The sequence below is a fragment of the Odontomachus brunneus genome, unplaced genomic scaffold (genome assembly GCF_010583005.1).
Source record: "Odontomachus brunneus isolate Ranch 3 - 2012 unplaced genomic scaffold, Obru_v1 Obru_scaffold_139, whole genome shotgun sequence".
NCBI classification, from domain to species: domain Eukaryota; kingdom Metazoa; phylum Arthropoda; class Insecta; order Hymenoptera; family Formicidae; genus Odontomachus; species Odontomachus brunneus.
This window is the reverse complement of record NW_022639589.1, coordinates 423,483-446,176: the sequence shown is the minus strand read 5'-3', so window position 1 is coordinate 446,176 and position 22,694 is coordinate 423,483. Positions and strand designations below refer to the sequence as shown.

The 22,694-nt window shown below is 33.5% G+C and overlaps 1 protein-coding gene across 1 annotated transcript in view; it reads right to left on the bottom strand.

Annotated features, from left to right (window-relative positions):
- LOC116850252 (liprin-alpha-1) overlaps window positions 1-22,694 on the bottom strand; it is a 655,857-nt gene that overhangs the window by 326,085 nt on the left and 307,078 nt on the right. Inside the window, exon 13 of the mRNA XM_032828294.1 lies at window positions 7,887-7,979. Coding sequence (XP_032684185.1) covers window positions 7,887-7,979 — 93 coding nt within the window. The remainder of the gene's footprint in view (window positions 1-7,886; window positions 7,980-22,694) is intronic.

Below are 22,694 nucleotides of genomic sequence, written 5' to 3'. Positions count from 1 at the left end.
CACTATTCCCTCTCCAAGCGTCCGAGGATCGTATACCGCTAGCTCCCTCCGCCACTCCGTGCTGCTCCTGGCTCACCTACACGCAGCAGTGTTGAGTGACGCGTTATCGTGTGCGAGTCACACGGATATTCGGACGGCATTAACGCCGGTGCGTGTACAAGTGCATACTCAAACCCATCTAGACTTACAGGGTGCAACTATGGGGTACAACTGCCAACCCCAATATTGAAATCATTCAACGTTTTCAATAAAAAATACTTCGTACTATTGTCGACTTTTGTCCTTGGTATATAACTAATAAAAAGCTGTATCACGAATTGAACATTCCTACTGTAAGAAATGAAATTAAAACCATAGCTGAAAAATATAAATTAGCAACTAACCTAATGAAACCAGAGAGGTTCTTCCTTAAACTGAAGAGAAGAACTCCACAGGACCTAACCACAGCATACACATGTTAATATAAAATGGGAGTGCCAATGAACTCTCTCCATACAAGGTCCCTTATATGTATAATAATTGCTGGATGTCGAAGCTAGACAGATTGCAATGTTCAAATTATCTAATAAAAAACATTCGCTTGACATTATTTGCCGTCCATAAGCTTTTCAATGCGACTTAAGCGATGTATTAACCCTTTGGCCTACAACCACGAGTGAGACTCGTGGTAAGGAATTTGGTCCATAAACAATAAGCACGAGTCTGACGTGGTACTTCGTTCGGACCAAATATAAACAAGACGAGCCTGGCCGAGACTATGGCCCCAAGCAATCAGGAGATAGCGTGTAGATCAAGGGGTTAAAACTATGTATTTTGTAATTACACCTTCACTGAAGAGGATCCAAAACTTGAACCAAAATGTCTGAACATTTGTAAATACAAATCTATCAATGTAAATTGGTTTTATTAAATTGTGAATTTCGTCTTTAAGATCGGCTGTTGGCTCTTATTTGCTTTATTCTCTGTTTGTTTAAAAAAAAAGTATATAGTGCTATTTAAAAATATAAGATGATCTTGATTTTTCTTTATAAAAAAAAATGTTTTTACTATGAGTTATTGCAAGTTGTAAATTGAACAAAGCAGTTGAAACTTCACTTTTCACAATCTTTTCTCTAATCTGTCAGAGATGTCTGAAAAATTATACGAAACGTTAATATCCTGTATATGTACACGCACCGGCGTAAATGCCGTCCGTATATCCGTGTGACTCGTACACGATGACACGTCACTCACACACTGCTGCCTGTAGGTAAGGTACGAGCAGCACGGTGTGACGGAGGGGACTAGCGGTATACGATCGTCGAATGCTTGAGAGGGAATAGTGGTGGGAGTCGCGGCGATCTTCCATCCTCTATCGCAGGCGTAAGAGCGAGAGAGATAGCATTATAAGACGTCGTGGACAAAAATGCCGTCCTAAAATACGTGTAGACGCACACTAAGAAAACGCTCGACTCACACTGTCTCGTCTATACGTGAGCAATTCCGACGATTGTTTCGCTCGCTCGAACATCCATGCATTTTTTCTTGTTAGCAAGGAAATTATTGTAATGTAAAAGGAGATCTTGGGGAAGGGTTTTCAGGAGGCTTCGACAAGTGCTTCTTAATAGCTCCTCTTAAAAAAATAAATAAATATTAGATTACTAGATTTATTTCAATACAGAATACTGCATCAATATAGAATACTGCAACAATACAGCGCTTGTATATGTTGTCGAAGTAGAATATTTTTAATTTTAATGTTGCATAAACACACGAGATATAATTATTTCATATTTTATGCGTTCGAATATCGTTCCATCGTTATAAAATTTGGTGGCTCTGAAAAGGGCCGATTTTTGCGCCTTTCAAATAATTATTGTTCCTTATTACTATGGATATAGAAATGCGGCCCGTTTCTGCTATCATCGTCCGCTTTTTTTCGTTCGTTGTCTGGGAAAAATTTCGGCTTCGACCCGACTTTCTCGCAAACTTGATTGATTCGATACCTAATCGATTCAATCAAATTATCGACCGTGCCAGGTATTGGACTGACTATTGACTGACTATTAACCATCGATCTCAATTTTTTTTGGCACAAAAATCGACTCTTTTCAGGCCCACCAAATTTTATAACGATGGAACGATACTTGAACGCATAAAATATGAAATAATCTCGCGTGTTTATGTAACACTAAAATTAAAAATATTTTACTTCGGCAACCTATACAAGCGCTGTATTATTACGATATTATATATTGATGCAGTATTCTATATTGAAATCTAATAATCTAATATTTCTTTATTTTTTTTTTAAGAGCGGCTATTAAGAAGCACTTGTCTAAGCCTCCTGAAAACAAGATCTCCTTTTACATTACAATAATTTCCTTACTAACAAGAAAAAATGCATGGATGTTCGAGCGAGCGAAACACCGCGTATTGCTCACGTATAGATGAGAGAGTGTGAGTCGAGCGTTTTCTTAGTGTGTGTCACACATATTTTAGGACGGCATTTCTGTCCACGACGTCTTATAATGCTATCTCTCTCGTTTTTACGTCTGCGATAAAGGATGGAAAATCGCCGCGACTCCCACCACTCTATGCCTTCTCCAAGCGTCCGACGATCGTATACCGCTAACCCTCTCCGCCACACCATGCTGCTCGTACCTCACCTATAGGCAGCAGTGATGAGTGACGCGTCATCATGTGCGAGTCACACGTATATACGGACGGCATTTACGCCGGTGCGTGTACAAGGTGTTCCAAAATAATTTTCGAAGCTCTCGTAGAGGCATAATACGGATCAAGGTAAACACAAAAGTCATATCGTTTTGCGATATTCGCAATAATTATGGAAATATTAATTAAAGAACATTTTTATATTCATCTCAATCCCTATTATGTCTCCACTAAGCTTCACACACACACACGCGCACGCGCGCGCGCGCATAAACACATACACATACCAGTAAACATACGAGTAACCATCCAACACATTCAAAATAACCTTCAAAACTTCGATTATATTTGGTTATCAAAATTATTACTTGTTTTACTATGTAATTACTATGTAAATTACTATGTAATTTTGTAGTAATATTGACCCTAAAACAATTTCGATTACCAAATATAAATGAAAATTCAAATTAAACGTTTCAAATTGACCGCCATTTTGGTATCGCCATGTTTGTTGAAAAAAATACCCATGGTATATTTTTTAAGTTAAAGTGTCGGGAACACATTTTAGACACTTTCCGAGCAATACTAACATGTTTTTATGTGAAAAATAACGGAAGAAGGAAAAATTAACCCTAAAAACTTACGTTTATTTTATTTTGCACAAATTTTGCATAAATTGCGATTTTTTTTATTTCTTCAACGCTATTCGATAAAGCGACATCGAAATTCGTAGGAATGGTACTCTTTATAAAGAACAGACCTCATTTCCGTGATAAAATAAATGGCTCAAATCAACGTAAAATTTCAACATATTTGAACGTTAATAAGTTAATTCGCACATGTAAAAGCACAGTATTTTATTAGCATGATGGAGAAATGTCATTATCTGCTGTTTTATTGCAGTAATTTTCTATACAGTCCCTGGTAGAAAATTAATTTCGAATTATCGTGCCGATCTCTCTTATATTATTTATACGCTGAATGGTTTCGTCTATATTTTACAACATAAAAGACGAACAAACTCTAAGATTTTTTTTTCTTAAACTTTAAGTGGGCAATACAAAGCACTTTTATCAAGTGAGGAATTGGCTTAATGTCTAAAGCGACAGATCATAACCCAAAAGACGACTCCGGTTCGAGTTCGAATCTCACCAGTGCTGAGTGAATTTTCAAACGTGATACAGTGTAAAATCAAGTAAAATTGTTAAATGTTTTCGAATCTATAAGAAAATATGAAAAACACGATATATTTGAAACGAGAAAATCTTACAAGTTATAAAAAAATAATATAGAAAACTTATATTTTCTCTAAAAATATAAATTAACGAAAAGATAAAAGGCAAATTGAAGTTCACGCACGGATGTATTAGTGCAGTAAAACCTAAAAATGTAGGTAATAGTAGAGAAATGTTTATTTAGTTACAAATGTTTCGGCCCATCCGTGAATCCTCCTCTTTAGTGTAATGTCAAAAATTGTCAAAAAGTATAGTCGTAAGCATAGACCTCACAAAATTGTAGCAAACCGACATCGGAATAAATTACCCATGAAAGTTGAAATTATCATGTGCAGTTGTAAATTTGTGTTTAACTAAACTATTGTTGAACTTGCCCCACCATCCGTCATAATAACAGTCATTCGCTTAAGCACTCATAAGGGTGCAACGGTTGTATTATCTATCAAAAAACCAAAATAAGTACAATTGGATGTAAAGTGTAAAAAGCTGAATAATCGCTAAATATTACCTTAGATACAGTATAGCAACCGAACAACAATATAAGAACGTAATTGTCAAGTAATAGGTAACTCTCCAAGTATTGGTCCGCTACGAAACAGATTGTTTGTATACAAATAACGCACGAGAAACATAACACCGAAAGCGCAAGAGGAGAATAAACAAATTTCATCTAAATAACGAGTAACCATTTTCTAATCTTTCCGTGTCCTTTTGAGAATTCAGTCCTCGTTTTTGTAACTTCATAAAAATCATTTCCGCAATACTTCTCTTCAAATAAAGCCGTTCCTCATATAAAATTTTTACACGATCCCAGAAAAACTCGTGGTTGTCAGTGGTTAACCCTATGTTCCTGCACAACTGTCAGATCAGAAGCAGAACTTCTAGGAATTCTTTTATGTTCGGAAACACGAGTGCTAAGTTTGTGGGACAAACGAGTAGGAAACTTACTACGTCTAAGGTAACATTTAGCTTTATTTAGCTTTTTACGATTTACGTCCAATTTCACTTACTTTTGTTTTTTTATAGACAATACAACCGTTGCATCCTTATAAGTGCTTAAGCGGATAACTGTTATTGTGACGGATGGTAGGATAGGTTTGACAATAGTTTAGTTAAACGCAAATTTACAACTGCACACTTTCATGAGTAATTTGTTCCAATGTCGGTTTGCTACAATTTTGCAAGGTCTATGCTGCGACTATACTTTTTGATAATTTTTGTACATTACACTGAAGAGGAGGATCCATGGATGGGCCTAAACGTTTGTAATTAAATAAATATTTTTCTACGTTGAGAATTATCATCTACATATTTAAGTTTTACTGCACTAGTACATCCGTGCTTGAACTCCAATTTGCCTTTTATTTATCTTTTCGTTAATTCATATTTTCTCATTGCATTTTACGAGTATTTATGAGTATTTATGAGGAAACGCTCATTCTATGAGTAATTATGAAAAATTATGAAAAAATTTTCTACCAGAGATTTAATTAAAGAACTTACGAAACGACAGAATCTGCGCGTAATCTGCCACCAATCTGCCGTCAAAATCTGTCGGCAGACTCTGCGCGCAAGTCTGTTAGTAGATAACTCTGTCAGCAGTCTGACGGCAGATTGGGGACGCAGATGTCTATAGATCTGTCGACAAATCCTGCTTAAATTCGACAGATTCTGTCGTCAATCTTATGTCAATCTGCGCACAGATTACTTACTAGGTACTGCCTGCCGTTCTCAAGAAATTGTCAATAGATATTTATATAAAACTCTTGGATGAGACTTCCACTAAAGAGTACGTTCTACCTTATCACTCGTATTTATTTACCAATTTTGTATATTTAATATCTTAAAAATAATCGATGTGCAAAAATATGTAAAACTTTTTCGTTTAGTTTGACGAATTCTATTTACACTTGAACGAATGTATAAGATGCATCATACACCCCATAAAGGAAATTCCTTCGAACAAACGACAGTTTCAAGTTACCTCTTAAAGTAGTGAAGTAGAATGTTCACGAAATGTGCGTTAGAAACAAATTCACGAAATATGAGTAATAAATATATACTGTTTCGTTATTATTAATCAAAGAAATATGGCTAAAAATCAAATAAGTTTTGTAAATCCCTAATACAATATACTATCTAGTGTGTTATGTATTGAGTTATCGGAAAAGTCATGACGTATTTTTTCTATGTTTTTCAAAGGTCATTTATTTATATAAAGAACAAAGATCAATCAATGATATATTACTCGTTTTGTTCGATAACCTTTTGCCATCTTTCAGTGAGCTTCATAATTAAAATAATAAGCTCGTTCATAAAAGGACTTGTCTTTATCGAAAAATTGAATAAGGTGCTGATTTACAGTCTCATCTGAATTGAACGTTATACCACGCAAGGAGTTTTGAAGAGAGCGAAACAAGTGAAAGTCTGACGGCGCAAGGTCAGACGAGTATGGTGTGGCAACACATCCCATCCAAGCTCCAATAATTTTTGACGGTTGATCAAACTTGTGTGTGGTCTCGCGTTGTCGTGATGGAACACAATTCCTTTACGATTAACGAGCTCTGGACATTTCTGGATGATGGATTCGTTCAAACTGTCCAATTGCCGACAGTACACATTCGAATTGATTGATTCCTTGGTAGGAGCTCAAAAACACGACACCTTTAAAATCCCACCACACTGAGAGCATAACCTTCCTCTGATAAATGTTTCCTTTCGATATCGTTTGAGGCAAATCATCACGTCGGGACCAAGTCCGTTTGCGCACCACATTGTTGTAAACAATTCACTTCTCATCACCAATTATCAGTCGCTTCAAAAAAGGATTGTTTTCCTTACGTTTAATGAGCATATCGCATATGTTTATACGCGCCGTCAAATGAACTTCTTTGAGTTCATGAGAAACCCAAATATTGCTTACGTATAACCCAGCTTCTTTAGGTCGTGAACGCTTGATAGATGTTCAATGTTTCTGCAATCTCTCGTGTCGTGTGGTTTGACTCGATCAATGCTTTTATTTTGTCGTCATCAACCTCAATAGGCCTCGCTGACCGAGGAGCGTTTTTGAGATCAAAATCACCAGCACGGAACCATCGTTGGCACTAACGTTCTTGTATAGCATTGTCACCGTAAACTTTACGCAACTTTTCACAAGCTTGACGCGTGTTCTTCCCTTTACGGAAGTAAAACAGTAATATATGGCAAAAATGCACAGTTTGGTCTTCCATCTTCAACTTGTTATAAAATCTCCAAAACTCAACCAAATCGCTCAATTTTTTTTAGAATGAAACTGGAACTGTCAGTTGTCAAATGATATAGAAACATAGATGCGAATGACTCTAGTACTTCAAAAAATGAACTAGCGTCATCTGTTGCAAAAATGTGTCATGACTTTTCCGACAACCCAATATATAGCTTTATGTAACATATTATATGTACCAAGTTGTCAATTTATGGCTTTTGTGTTGTGGCTGATGTGCCGTGACCATCTTGATTAATAACATCAGAAGCGAGGAAATATATGCTCTAAATTTTTGTGAAATACATCGAAATAAGAGGTTATGCCTCTAAAATGATACTATCAATTGTGAGTACATTTATAAAATATTCCTTTTACTTTAAAAATTTTCCTTTTACTTTAACAATCAATAAGTAGTCGTAAAATTAACATGACAAAATTATAAGAAAAAATAAGTTAAAAAGAATGATCACGTGCCATTAATTTTATAGTTATTTATTAATTTTTTATGTAAAAAGAAAATTATCGGAATATTTTACAAATGTACTCAAATAATCAAATCACTTTAGTAAATATCCTTTTATTTCAACGTATTCGCAAGAATTTAAATAAACAAAAAATGTATTAAAATTTATTATGATTATTTTTATTAATAAAAATTACTTAGAAATTGTGTTTTATACTTATTCGACAAATTTTTTTATCAAGATAATAGTCATTAAATTGAGTATAAATAGTCATTATAATTAACAAACCTGGCTAGCAGGAAGAGATTCCGATAATTGGCCTGGACTAGCTAAAGAAGCTGCATATTGATGTAAATGTGCCGGGGACATCGATGCAGGTGCCTATATATAAAAGAATATAAAACGAACAATATAAATAATGCAAATGAGCATATATAGGAATAGAAAACTAACAAGTAAAAGTACGAAAGTGACTCCAATTAATCTTAAAATATGTTGACATTCAAACCAAAATAGTAACATGTATTTTTATACGTGCTCATATACTTTTTTAAGGAATTAAACACCCCTTTGAAAAAAATCGGTTTTTTTCTTTTGCAGCGTACATCGTTAAAACTATAAAAAAATAGAAGAAATGTTTGACGTACAAATTGTATAATGTAAAATATATTTTATATAATGATCATATAAAAATCTTTTTATTTGTTATATTTTACAACATACCCTCATCACTCACAATATTTTGTCTAAAATGTTATAACTTTTATGACCAAATGAAAAATTATTTTATTTCGAGAATCCAACCTTATATATGCAGGGTGTCATTTTAATAGAACCAGGCAAATATCTCGAAAAATATGAAATATACGGAAAATATTTCAAACAAAAGTTGTATAGTTCGGAGGGGGACATGAGATGGTGCAATTGGCTTCATCCTACATAATCGTTTGAAAGTCACGTGAAGGTCACCTTCAATTTCTTAAATGGAAACCTCCATTTTTCATTGCATATTCTTGTAGTTTACTTCAAGAGCTTTCCAAAACACTATAATAAAATATTTTTTCATTAAGGCTCCTGGGTCGCATCATCCATCTCTTTTTAATGACGTCAGAAGCGAGAAAACGCATGCTAAAAATTCTTGCAAAATAAGTCGAGATAAACAGATATATGCACAAAACGACATTTGCGATCGATTAAATACACCTCTAAAATATTCCATACACTTTCCTTTTATTCTAAAAATCAATAGATAATCGGAAAATTAATGACAAGATAATGAGGAAATTAGGTTAAAAAAGAGGATTGCATGTCACATTTATTTTATAATTATCTGTTGATTGTTGAGAACAAAAGGAAAGTGTATTGGAAGTGTACTTAATCGATCGCAAATGTCGTTTTGTGGATATATCTGTTTATCTCGACATACTTTGCAGGAATTTTTAGCAAGCGTTTTTTCGCTTCTGACATCATTAAAAAGAGATGGATGATGCGACTCCCCAGGAGCCTTAAGTATCTTTCGAGTTGAAAGGCTTCACAGTTACAATATTGTTGCCATTAGTATTGGTACCCAAAATGTTTGACCGACGGCTGAAACCTTTTGAATGTTGTTCAGGGCCATGACCTTCACAACATTTGTCAAGGTCAAGGAGGCTGTTTCTAATATTTTCATTTCTTCAAATTTTACAGTGAAAACAAAAATAATAATTTAAAATCATGGGGTAACATGTGGAGTCCGATTGATTCTGAGGGATCATATGAAGATCAGAATGCTTCGTCGGGTCCACAAAGAAGCACACGTGTAAAATCCCATTAATAAATTTCTTTAATAATCATAGCATTGTGATCTTCATATGAGCCTTTAGAGTCAATCGGACTCCACATGTTACCTCATGATTTTAAATTATTATTTTTGTTTTCACTGTAAAATTTGAAGAAATGAAAATATTAGGAACAGCCTCCAATCACTTTGACCTTGACAAATGTTGTCAAGGTCATGGTCCTGAACAACATTCAAAAGGTTTCAGCCGTCGGTCGAACACTTTGGGTACCAATGCTAATGGCAACAATATTATAACTTTGAAGCCTTTTAACTCGAAAGATACTTAATGAAAAAATATTTTATTATAGTGTTTTGGAAAGCTTTCGAGGTAAGCTACAAGAATATGCAATGAAAAATGGAGGTTTTCATTTAAAAAATTAAAGGTGATTTTCACGTGACTTTCAAATGATTATCCAGGGTCAAGCCAATTGCACCATCTTATGTCCCCATCCGAACCATACAACTTTTGTTTGAAATATTTTTCCGTATCTCCCATATTTTTCGAGATATTTGGCTGGTTCGATTAAAATGACTCACCCTGTATAGTATCAAATTCCGAAATACGGAATTATCGAAAATTTAGAGGAAATACGTCCATACACGCACTACCCATAGCCATCTACTTGCTTGATACGTCGACACAATAGATTCCTTCATCGTATAATAAGAGACGACGACTAGTACAAATATGTAACTATGCAGAACATGTAACTATAATACTATAATACTTCTAAAAATGTAATAATGGTTATTTTTATATTATATTTAATATTATCTTATTCTTTATATAAGAATAGCAATAGAATGTGATAACTCATTCGTTATGTGAAAGGAATATAAGAATATAAATATATATGATATACCCAAATTAAATTTATTTATACAACTTTTGTTTGAGATATTTTTCCGTATCTTCCATATTTTTCGAAATATTTGCCTTGTTCGATTAGAATGACTCACCCTGTATAAAGCCTATATGCGTAATAACACATATGTTATTCAAGATTCTGACAAACAAGATGTTCTAATGAAGTTTAAAGATATTATGTTAGTATGATGCATACGTAAAAATAAAATAGTTTTAACCGATAATAAACACAAATACTGTATGTTTACGTATTCAAAGATTTGTTTGATTTTTATGTTCTAATTGTATCTACTAATTGACAAATAGTAGAAAAGTAAAAACTTGATATATAGTAATGATAAATTTTGATATATAGTAAAAACTATATATCAAATAATAAATAATGCTATATAATGCTATAATAAATAATGCTATAATAAATAATGCTATAATACCAGGTGTAGAAGTATGAAACCGGAATTCCCCTATAAATGGTGCCAGCGTTCAGTTTAGTGACCGTAAGACCGCTACTGCCGCGCTATTATATTCTCCTAACAGCTGACGAATATTGTCAACAAACATAACCCCAACTTTCATTCTCTAGTATATTTTTGTATAACCTTAAACATGTCACGTTTCGAGCCTACTAACTATGATTTGCGGACAGCATTGATTTTCTGTTATCATTTAAAGAAAACTGCTGCAGAATCACATCGAATGCTTGTCGAAGCTTACGGTGAATATGCTCTTGGTAAATCTCAGTGTTTCGAGTGGTTTAAAAAATTCAAAAGTGGTGATTTTGACGTGAGGAACGAAGAACTATGAACTATGAACTATGAACTATGAACTGCTGAAACCTGGTCAAACCGTCAATACTAATCGCTACCAACAACAAATGATCGATTTAAATCGAACATTGACTAAAAAACGACCAGAATATGCAAAAAGGCAACACAATGTCATTTTGCTCCATGATAATGCCCCATCACATACAGCAAAACGGGTCAAGGAAACGATCGAGTCGTTCAGTTGGGAATTACTACCGCATGCGGCTTATTCTCCAGACTTGGCTCCGTCCGATTATCACCTGTTCGCATCGCTAGGACACGCTCTCGCTAACCAACGCTTCGATTCGTATGAAAATGTGGAAAAATGGCTAGATAACTGGTTCGCTTCAAAAGATGAAAAGTTTTTTTGGCACGGCATTCATAAACTGCCAGAGAGGTGGGAAAAATGTGTTCAAAACAGTGGAAATTATTTTGAATAAAGTATTATTTATCACTTTCGAACAACAGACGTCTTATTTGTATAAAAAAATTCCGGTTTCATACTTCTACACCTGGTAAATAATAAATAATAAACTATATCAAATAATAAATAAAGCTATATATCAAAAGCTTATATGTAAATATTTAAATTTAGCTACTAATATACTTTTTTATACAAATTCTAACAAACAAGATGTTTTGCCGAATTTAATACATATTACATAAAGAAACACACCGATTAATATCCCGAAATTTTATATAGTTATTTGAGAAATAAGGAAAAACGTTTTTCCTTATTTTCTTCAAACGTTTTTTCTTGAGGACATCTTATTTAGATTGATATATTCTACGCACATATATTTTGGAAATTCTTAGGTCACACATTTTGAAAATATTCTCTTCATAACAAATAAAGTAGCACACGCACATTGCTATTCTTATACAAAAGATAATAATAAAAATAGTATAACAACAACCATTATTACATCTAGAAGTGTCACATAGTTACATGTCTTATTTGTACTAATTGTTTATAATTATAAGAAAATACGTAGAGTATGTATTGCGTCGATGTATCGAACGGGTAGGCGGCTATCGGTAAACGAGTGTATAGTATTTCCCTCTAATTTTCGCGATAAATCCATATTATATTTCGTAATATAATATTATTATATATGGAATTGGATTTGAAATAAAATAATCGTTTATTTGTTCATGCAAAATTATATTTTGAAAAAAAATATGGTAAGTGATAAAGGTATTTTGCACAATATAAAAAATAAAAAACGATTAAACTGTATCTATATAGCTCTATAGGTAAAACCTAATTAAAAGAGAATACACCAGCAATAAGAGCTAAATGCTGGTTGTTCGTGCAGATTGAAAGTAGAGAGGATAATAATATTTGTAGTGTTAAACACTTGCGCCGGATAATTTTTCACGGTCTTTCAACGTACGTCATGAATCAAATCGTCAACTACAAATTGATCATGAATCCTCAATATTTTGTAATTCTTAAAAAAGGAATCAACGCGCATCAGGAGTATTAAATATATAGGGGGGTTTTTAAAAATTACAAAATATTGGGGATTCAAGATCGGTAGTGGAAAACTTGATTCATCGCGTACATTGGAAGATCATCCGGCCAGTGCTGCGAGTCGGGTAATTTTTGGTGCGTTCGCTTTGGGCGCTTACGCGCTTAAGCATCATTCTATCTTTATCGCTCATTACCTGTGGAAAAATGATTGAATGACGCTTACAGCGTAAAACGCCCAAAGCGAACACACTAAAAGTTACCCAACTCACAGCACTGCATTCGGTGTGTGTGTGTATGTGTGTGTATGTGTACATGTGTGCAGCAAACTGTCGTTATTTTGACATCAATATGTCGTCATTATTTGTCAGTAACGTCATTTGTCCTTTAAGGTCGCGTATTCAACGTCATGTTTTAAGACATCAAAATAACTTTGCAAAATGACGTTATGATAACGTTTAATTTACCATATTATAGACGAATTTCTTTTTCGAATAAAAAGATAAATTTGCTATTCTTATAGATATATTTTCATATAATAATAACGTTGCAACATTGTATATTGCAGTGCAATGTTGCAGAAACATTGCAGTGACATTAATTTGAAATTACTTTAGCAATATTATAGCAATATTTAAAAAATATAAATATATTTTTTACTTATTTACTAGTTATTTTTGTTATCCCATGAGCAAACAACATCTAGAAAACATTTAAAAAGACATTTTTATAATGTTAAAAATAATTGGATAAATTTCCTTTTTTTCATTAAAATAACGTTTTTTAACGTTTAAAAGAATATTTTGTTTTCTAATATTTAATAAACATTTATTTTAACATTCAAAAAAACATTTTTCTAAATGTTAACATTTATCATTTAAAAAATATTTTCTAAATGTTAAAATAAACGTTTATTAAATATAAAAATAAAAACATTTTTCCAAACGTTAAAAAACTCTAAAAGCGTCTTTTTAATGAAAAAAAATTGATCTTATCTCATTATTTTTAACGTTTTAAAAATGTTTCTTCAAATGTTTTTTTAAATTATAATGTGTATTATAATTTGTAATGTGTCAACACCTAGGTAAACATATATTTTACATAAATATTTTATGCATGAATCTCTAACTTCTCTTTTATTAAATGAAATATTAGGATTATAAATAGTTTATTTTTATAGTTGTACTAACAAGAAGATGCCACAACCTACTAAATCGATTTCTGAATGAGACATAGCACGTTCACTAGCTGCGATGTTAAGCATCAATATCCTAATTGGGGTTTGTGTCAATGGGCGTTTGTTTATGAGAAATTACAATATAAAGTTTGGATTGCGAGACTGTATCACGGATATGGCTGAAAATGCGACTGTCTTTCAGGGTGGCGTGGCCGAGCAGACCGAGGCTCCCACGTCGAAAATTTTTAAGCCTGCAGCGAGCGTTCGAAATCCGGCGACAGTAATTAGAGAAGTGTCAGGCTTGTTTAACGCAAATACGAATATAGACACGTATTTTGCATTGCTTACAATGTAATATATATTTTAGTACATATTAAAACGTCATATTTTCTGTTGTATTTAATAAGTTTTCAGTTCTTGTTGAAAGAAGAGGATAAACATACAATCAAACATACAACAAGATATTCCACGCCGAGAAATATAAGTAAACATATAACTTGAAAATAATATCGTTGAAATGTACAGCAATCTACTTCTCATAGAATGTTTAGTTTTATAGGAAGGTTAAAAATATGATCACGAGAATATACAACTATTTTGATTTATTTACATGCATACAATCACTTTCTTATTGTTTATCATCAGCATCAATAACGTTTTAATATGTACTAAAATATATATTGCATTGTAAACAATGCAAAATACGTGTCTATATTCGTGTTTGCGTTAAACAAGCCTGACACTTCCCTAATTACCTCTGATTAATAGATAAAAACGAGACATATGTAAAACAAACGTATCATATTCGAAAAACATTAATTACATGCCCTAAGGTAAAAAAAAAAAACCGCACAAGGATAACTCTCGTCGCCGGGTTTTGAACGCTCGCTGCCGGTTCAAAAATTTTCGACGTAGGAGCCTCAGTCTGCTCGGCCACGCCACCTCGCTGAAAGACAGTCGCATTTTTAGCCACATTCGTGATCGCAATCCAAATTTTATATTGTAATTTCTCATAAACAAAGGCCCATTGGCACAAATCCCAATTAGGGTATTGATGCTTAACATCGCAACTAGCGAACGTGCTATGTTTCATTCAGAAATCGATTTAGCAGATTGCGGCATTTCCTTGTAAATAATATTATAAGAAAATTATAATTAACGCTTCGGCTGCGCATAATAAAACACACTTAGTATCAGTTGCAAAAATAGCCAAGGTGGTAGACTAGGAACATGGAGGTATGTGAAGTCTCGAGTTCGCGTCCGACCAGTACTGACAAGGGGACATTACATGACTGTTTCAAGGATTTTAATGCGCTTTTTACAGGCTATTTCTGGGCAAAAAAAAAACGATACGTATCTGGCCGTTTCAGTCAATGAGCCATAGTTTCGAGGAAATCGATTTTTAAAGAATAACTCTAGTCGGCCGTGGCATACTTGATACGTTCGATCATCACTACTGAACAGCAACAGCGGTAGCGCAATAGGTAATACGTTGGCTTCGTACGCAGTTGCCTATTCAAATTTCGTCTCGTGCATTTTTTTTTATTAAAAATTCTTATCTGTAATTATTTATATTATTTTGGATATACACGAAAAAGATTATTTATTTAATCGACAACGATGGTAATAATAATTATTCTATACATGAATATTTAATTATCTAATAATAACATTAAATTAATATGAAATTTATAAAGATAATAATATTTCTTTATACAGATTTTTCTAATTAATACAATAATTATTTAAAAATTTTTAAATCATATTTACAAAAAATATATCAATATAATTAAATAATCTTTTTCGTGTACATCTACAATAATATAAATAATTACAGATAAGAATGAATTTTTAATAAAAAAAAATGCACGAAACGAGATTTGAACACACAACCTACTGCGTACAAAACCAACGTCTTAAGGGACGTCTACATTGGAAGTAAGTAGTAAGAAATAAGAAGTAAGAGTAAGAAATTGACCAACCACAGTCGAATGTGAGAAGAATAATCAACTATGATTGGTCAATTTCTTATTCTTACATCCTACTTCTTACTGCTTACTTCCAATGTAGACGTCTCTTTACCTACTGCGCTACCGCTGTTGCTGTTCAATAGTGACGGTCGAACGTATCAAGTATGCCGCAGCCGAAACAGCTGGCTGAAACAGCCAGATGTCGTTTTTCTTTCGTCCAAAAACAGCCTGTAAAAAGCGCATCAAAATCCCCGGAGCAGTCACCTGGTGCTCCCCTTGTGAGTAAGTTTTCAGGTACAAAAATAGTAAGAAATCAAATAAAATAGCTAAATTATATTTAAAATCAAAGTAAACTGACTAGTTGCGATCATTTCTGCAAAATATATATTTTTTAACCAATGTCATACGTTATTGTTACGTCATTTTATGTAAAAAAAAATGTCGTCATTAAGTCGTCGTACATATGACGTGATTGGTCTGTGATTTAGGACCGTCAAAAAGACGTCATTATTTGGTTAACTTGAAGGATAAATGACGTAACAGATGACGTAAAATTCACGTTATTATCATGGCTGCCTGCTACTTGGTGCGTGCGTGCGTGCGTGCGTGCGTGCGTGCGTGCGTGCGTGCGTGCGTGTGTGTGTATGTGGACGCGTGTGCGCGCGTTTGATACTACAAACATTATTATCCTTCCCACTTCTAATCTGCACGAACACCCAGCATCTATCCAACTAACAAGAAGACGTCGAAATGATGTGATTTTTTTGGCCTGCAGACGTCATTAAAAATTTAATGTTATTTTGATGTACTTGTGACGTGATTATGTCGCAACCCATTGATATCAGTTTTGCTACGTCAATAATAACATTAAATTAAAATGAAATTTATAAAGATAATAATATTTCTTTATACAGATTTTTCTAATTAATACAATAATTATTTAAAAATTTTTAAATCATATTTACAAAAAATATATCAATATAATTAAATAATCTTTTTCGTGTACATCTACAATAATATAAATAATTACAGATAAGAATGAATTTTTAATAAAAAAAAATGCACGAAACGAGATTTGAACACGCAATCTACTGCGTACAAAACCAACGTCTTAAGGGACGTCTACATTGGAAGTAAGTAGTAAGAAATAAGAAGTAAGAGTAAGAAATTGACCAACCACAGTCGAATGTGAGACGTCATACTGACGTCGATACATGAAGTAAAAATGACGTCATTTAGACGTTTTAAGGACGTTATTAGGACTTTAATTAACGTTATTAGGACGTTATTACTTAGACAGCACAAAATATTTATAAAATATATTTACAAAATATTTATAAGATTTATTTGAAATAGATTTATTTTATAAATATTTATCAAAATATTTCATACATATTTTTGTGACCTTAGATTCAATAGATCATAAATACTTATCAAAAATATTATAAAAATGTTTTATTAAAATATATACATTTATATACAATTTTCTCTTTTCCTAAATTTTTCTTAAATTTTTCACTTTATTATTTTACATGCTACTTGATTCAAGTTAAATTGTATCTCGAAAATTTGATTACCATTGCTGAGATTCGAACTTGAGACCTTTGGTTCTTGAGATGTTCACCTTATCTACTGCATTACTGTCACTTTGACTGAGAAACGCTTCGTACTATATACATATGGTATATCTATATATGAAAACAAATGATTTATTTAAAAGAAAAGAATAAATTCTTTTAAATGTAAATTGTCATTTAATGTGCAATGATCATTAAAGACAATGTGATTTAGGACGCTCTTTCGGAGCGCGTTATTAACTTCATGTCGTTTCATCATTATCGCTTTTCAGATTTACAACAAGGATAGAATGCCATAGTAGCGCTATGTAGCATTTCCTTGCATGCATCCTTTGATTGGTACATAGTCTCCAGCTAACAGTTAAAGACATCATTAAGACGTTATTAAGATGTCATATGATGTTACTTTGTTAGTTGGGTCATATATTGAACATTGGCAATCCGTCTTTTTGACGTAATAAAAATGACGTATTATTTTAGTATCTATAATCACGTCAAAATTACATTCCATTTAGATCACATGACGTCATCGACATCAAAATCACGTAGTTTTTACGTCATTTCGATGTTGTGTTGTTAGCTGGGTAGCTCTTATTAACCGTGTATCTATACAGCAATGGATATCTAAGGGATATACTAAAATCATCGCGGATATGCGAAATATATTTCAATTTCCTAATAATATCATCAGTATATTATAATGACTAAATTTCGAAAATATCCCCGTATACAATATCCAAGGGATATCTTATCTCAAATACGATGAATGTGTAAAATATATTGTACAGACATCCTAAAAATGAGTATAAGATATAATGCAGGCACATGGCATGCAGACAGACACCTTTTTATTAACATTTTGAAAACTATAGGAAATGCGCAAGTGGTTACGGAGCATATACCAGGTGTACAAGTATGAAATGCGGATTTTTTTCCAAAAAAACACATTAAATTCGGAAGAATGATAAAAAGAGGTTTATTCAAAGTATGCTCCATTGCTAGTTACACATTTTTCCCATCTTTCGGGCAATTTATGGATACCACGCCAGTAAAAATCTTCCCCTTTTGCCGCGAACCATTCATCGAGCCATTTTTTCACATTTTCGTACGAACCAAAGCGCTGCTCAGCAAGTGCGTGACACATCGATGCAAACAAGTGGTAATCGGAAGGAGCCAAGTCTGGTGAGTAAGCCGCATGAGGTAGAACTTCCCAGCTGAGTGCTTCCAACGTGTCCGGTTTTGCCGTATGTGATGGAGTATTGTCATGGAGAAAAATGATCTTGTGTTGCCTCTTTTGGTATTCTGATCGTTTTTCAAGCAGCGAACGGTTCAAATCGATCAATTGTTGTCGGTAGCGTTTGGTATTAACCGTTTCACCAGGCTTTAACAGCTCATAATAGACCAAACCTTTCTGGTCCCAAACACAGAGCATCGTCTTCCTGCCAAAGCGATTTTGCGGTCGATGTGGATGGTGCGCCTGGGTCTACCCATGATTTTTTGCGCTTGGGATTCTCAAAATAAATCCACTTTTCATCCCCAGTAACGATACGATGCAAAAACGACTTTCTTTTGTATCGTTTGAGCAAAATTTCACATGTGTTTTTGCGCCTCTCCATCTGCCTCTCGTTCAACTCATGTGGTGCCCATTTGCCGATCTTCTGAATCTTTTCCATCTCTCGTAGGCGATTGGAAACAGCTTGTTGACTAACGTTCAATTGTTCTGCGAGTTGTTTTTGTGTTTGTGAATCATCTTCGTCCAACAATGCTTGCAACTCCACATGTTCGTATCTTTTTGGCGATTTTCCGTGTTCCTTGTTTGCAACCTCGAAATCACCACTTTTGAAACGCCGAAACCATCGTTCACACGTATCTTGCGATGGAGCATGTTCACCACAAGCTTCTCGAAGTAATCGGTATGATTCAGCAGCAGTTTTCTTCAAATGAAAACAAAAAATTAATGCTGTCCGCGAATACTCTTTATTTGGTATAAATTTCGACATATTGAACACAGCAACACAACACTATGCAAATACTTTTTCAATTTATCACTCATGCGCATTTGACACTTGTTGATGGCACAACAAAATGGCATAAATGTCAAATCTTTATACCACACACTGCATTGGTGCGCCATCTGTTTTCTCAAATCCGCATTTCATACTTGTACACCTGGTACATCTCGCTGTTCGTCGTCGGTGTGAGTTTTCCATCCGGCTTAACCGCCGTTACGTTAAGACGTGTTCGAATACGTTAGGACCTGTGATTTTTTTAGAAACGTACCTTTTGGTACGCTTGGTGAAAGGACCGCAAAAAACATCTGAATCCAAGTAAAATAAACAGAGAAAGAGAGAGAAAGAGACAGTTTTTCTCAGCTTAATAGTAGTCAACTTTGTCGGCTAATATTTCGTTTCGCAGTAAAGAGCGACGATTTTGTCAGATAAAAAAAGTTGTTTCTCGTGCAAAAACGCGTCGATTCAGACTACTTTCATCGAAATCGGAGGTGAGGGATTTAAACTGAATAATTACCGAGAGCAAAACTTTTTCTCTTTCAGAAAAACTAAAAATGTGTAATTACTTGTGCCTAATAAAGAAATGACTCCAACACAACTACAACTTGCATTGCACGAGGATATCAATATCTCACGTGAATAAATTAACATTAAATTTGTGATTAATAACATTTGCGATAGTTCATGTAACATTTCTGTTATAGGTGATAACTTCCCAGTAAGCAATCTGCGCGCAGACTGACGTCAGACTGGCGACAGGATCTGTCGAATTCGAGCAGGATCTGTCGACAGATCCATAGACATCTGCGTCCCCAATCTGCCGTCAGACTGTTGACAGAGTCTGCGAACAGACTCTGACGACATACTGGCGACAGATTGCGCGCAGAGCCTGTCGACAGACTCTGACGGCAGATTGGCGGCAGAGTGCGTGCAGATCCTGTCGTTTCGTAGGTTCTTCAATTAAATTTTTGGTAGAAAATTTTCTCATAATTTTTCATAGTTATTTACAGAATTAGCGCTTTCTCATACATACTCGTAAAATACAATGAAAAAATAAGTTTTTCTATATTATTTTTTCATAATTTTTAAGATTTTCTCCGGTGAGATTCGAACTTAAACTGAAAACATCTTTTGGATAATCGTTCGTCCCCTTAGACACTACGCCAATTCCTCACTTGATAAAAAGTGCTTTGTATTGTCCATTTAAAATTTAAGGAAGAAAAATCTTAGAGTTTATTCGCCTTTTAAACCGCAAAATATAGACGAAACCGTTTAGCGTATAAATAATGTAAGAGAGACCGGCACGATAATTCGAAATTAATTTTCTACCAAGGACTGTATAGAAAATTACTGCAATAAAACAGCAGATAATGACATTTTTCCATCATGCTAATAAAATACTGTGCTTTTACATGTGCGAATTAATTTGGTCGATTGTCCAGTTCAGATTGTATTAAGTTTTATCAAAATGAAAGCATGATATATTTTCAAATAAACCATCACAAACATTTTGTAAAAGTTATTTACATAGCGAGACTAGTATTTTATTCGATGTTGCTGCTTTCACTATTTATTGCATGACGGTTAAATCGTTCAGATTTAATGACGTAATAACATTAAAAAAAATAATAATATGAGAAATTGTATGAAAAATTATGAGAACAATTTTTACCAGGCATAACATATGTACGCCTTTAAATGGCCACTTAACCGTTGTACTATTCTATACTTATACTCGTTATTTCTCTATTATTGTTGCTTTTTTACCAGAAATGTGTAATACAATTTTAAAAAATAAAAATTGTTTTTTATTGTTATATGTGTACAATTATATGTGTACAATTATTGCAATATAATTATCTTGACTTCTCTCGAAGTTTTACATGATGTGTATGTGAAACTGTCCCATTTAATAACGTACATATGGCCCTTGATAGAATTAAATAGCCTATCTAGGAAACAGAATCTGCGCGCAATCTGCCGTTAGTCTGTCGTCAGAGTCTGTCGACAGGCTCTGTGCGCAGTCTGTCACCAATCTGTCGTCAGAACAGATTCTGCGTACAATCTGTTGCCATTCTGTCTAAAGATACTGTTGACAGACTCTGCGTAAAATCTGCGCAGGTTTGGTTATCTGTGGATTGTAGTTATAAGATAATATATATAACTAGAATACTCATAAATATCAATAAATATCTGTTTGTTGTAATTCCTGATTAAACATTATAAGTTTGATATAACGCGTGTGTTATACAACAGAGTTGAGAGATGTTCCAATTCATGTAAAAACTCTGAAAAAATTCTGAGGATTTTCTAAGAAATCTTTCCATCAGAAGATACATATATATTTATTGTACATACATGTATATTTATTGTACATACATATATATATTGTACTTTGTGTAATTCTATAATTTGTATAATTTCAGATATAATACTAATGTATACATTATATTGATTGTTTAATATGTATATAAATAATATATCGGTATAAAATAGATTTACTAAGCACATTTTGTACTAATTATATACCCAGATAGCCAAACCTGCGCGAGCAGATTTTGCGCAGAATCTGTCGACAGTGTCTGTAAACAGAATAGCAACAGATTGAACGCAGAATCTGTTCTGACGACAGATTGCGCGCAGAGCCTGTCGACGGACTCTGATGACAGACTGACAGCAGATTGCGCGTAGATTCTGTTTCCTAGATAGGCTATTTAATTCTATCAAGGGCCATATGTACGTTATTAAATGGGGCAGTTTCACATACACATCATGTAAAACTTCGAGAGAAGTCAAGATAATTATATTGCAATAATTGTACACATATAATTGTACACATATAACAATAGAAAATAATTTTTATTTTTTAAAATTGTATTACACATTTCTGATAAAAAAGCAACAATAATAGAGAAATAACGAGTATAAGTATAGAATAGTACAACGGTTAAGTGGCCATTTAAAGGCGTACATATGCCATGCCTGGTAAAAATTGTTCTCATAATTTTTCATACAATTTCTCATATTATTATTTTTTTTAATGTTATTATGTCATTAAATCTGAACGATTTAACCGTCATGCAATAAGTAGTGAAAGCAGCAACATCGAATAAAATATTAGTCTCGCTATGTAAATAACTTTTACAAAATGTTTGTGATGGTTTATTTGAAAATATATCATGCTTTGATTTTGATAAAACTTAATACAATCTGAACTGGACAATCGACCAAATTAATTCGCACATGTAAAAGCACAGTATTTTATTAGCATGATGGAAAAATATCATTATCTGCTGTTTTATTGCAGTAATTTTCCATACAGTCCTTGGTAGAAAATTAATTTCGAATTATCGTGCCGGTCTCTCTTATATTATTTATACGCTAAACGGTTTTGTC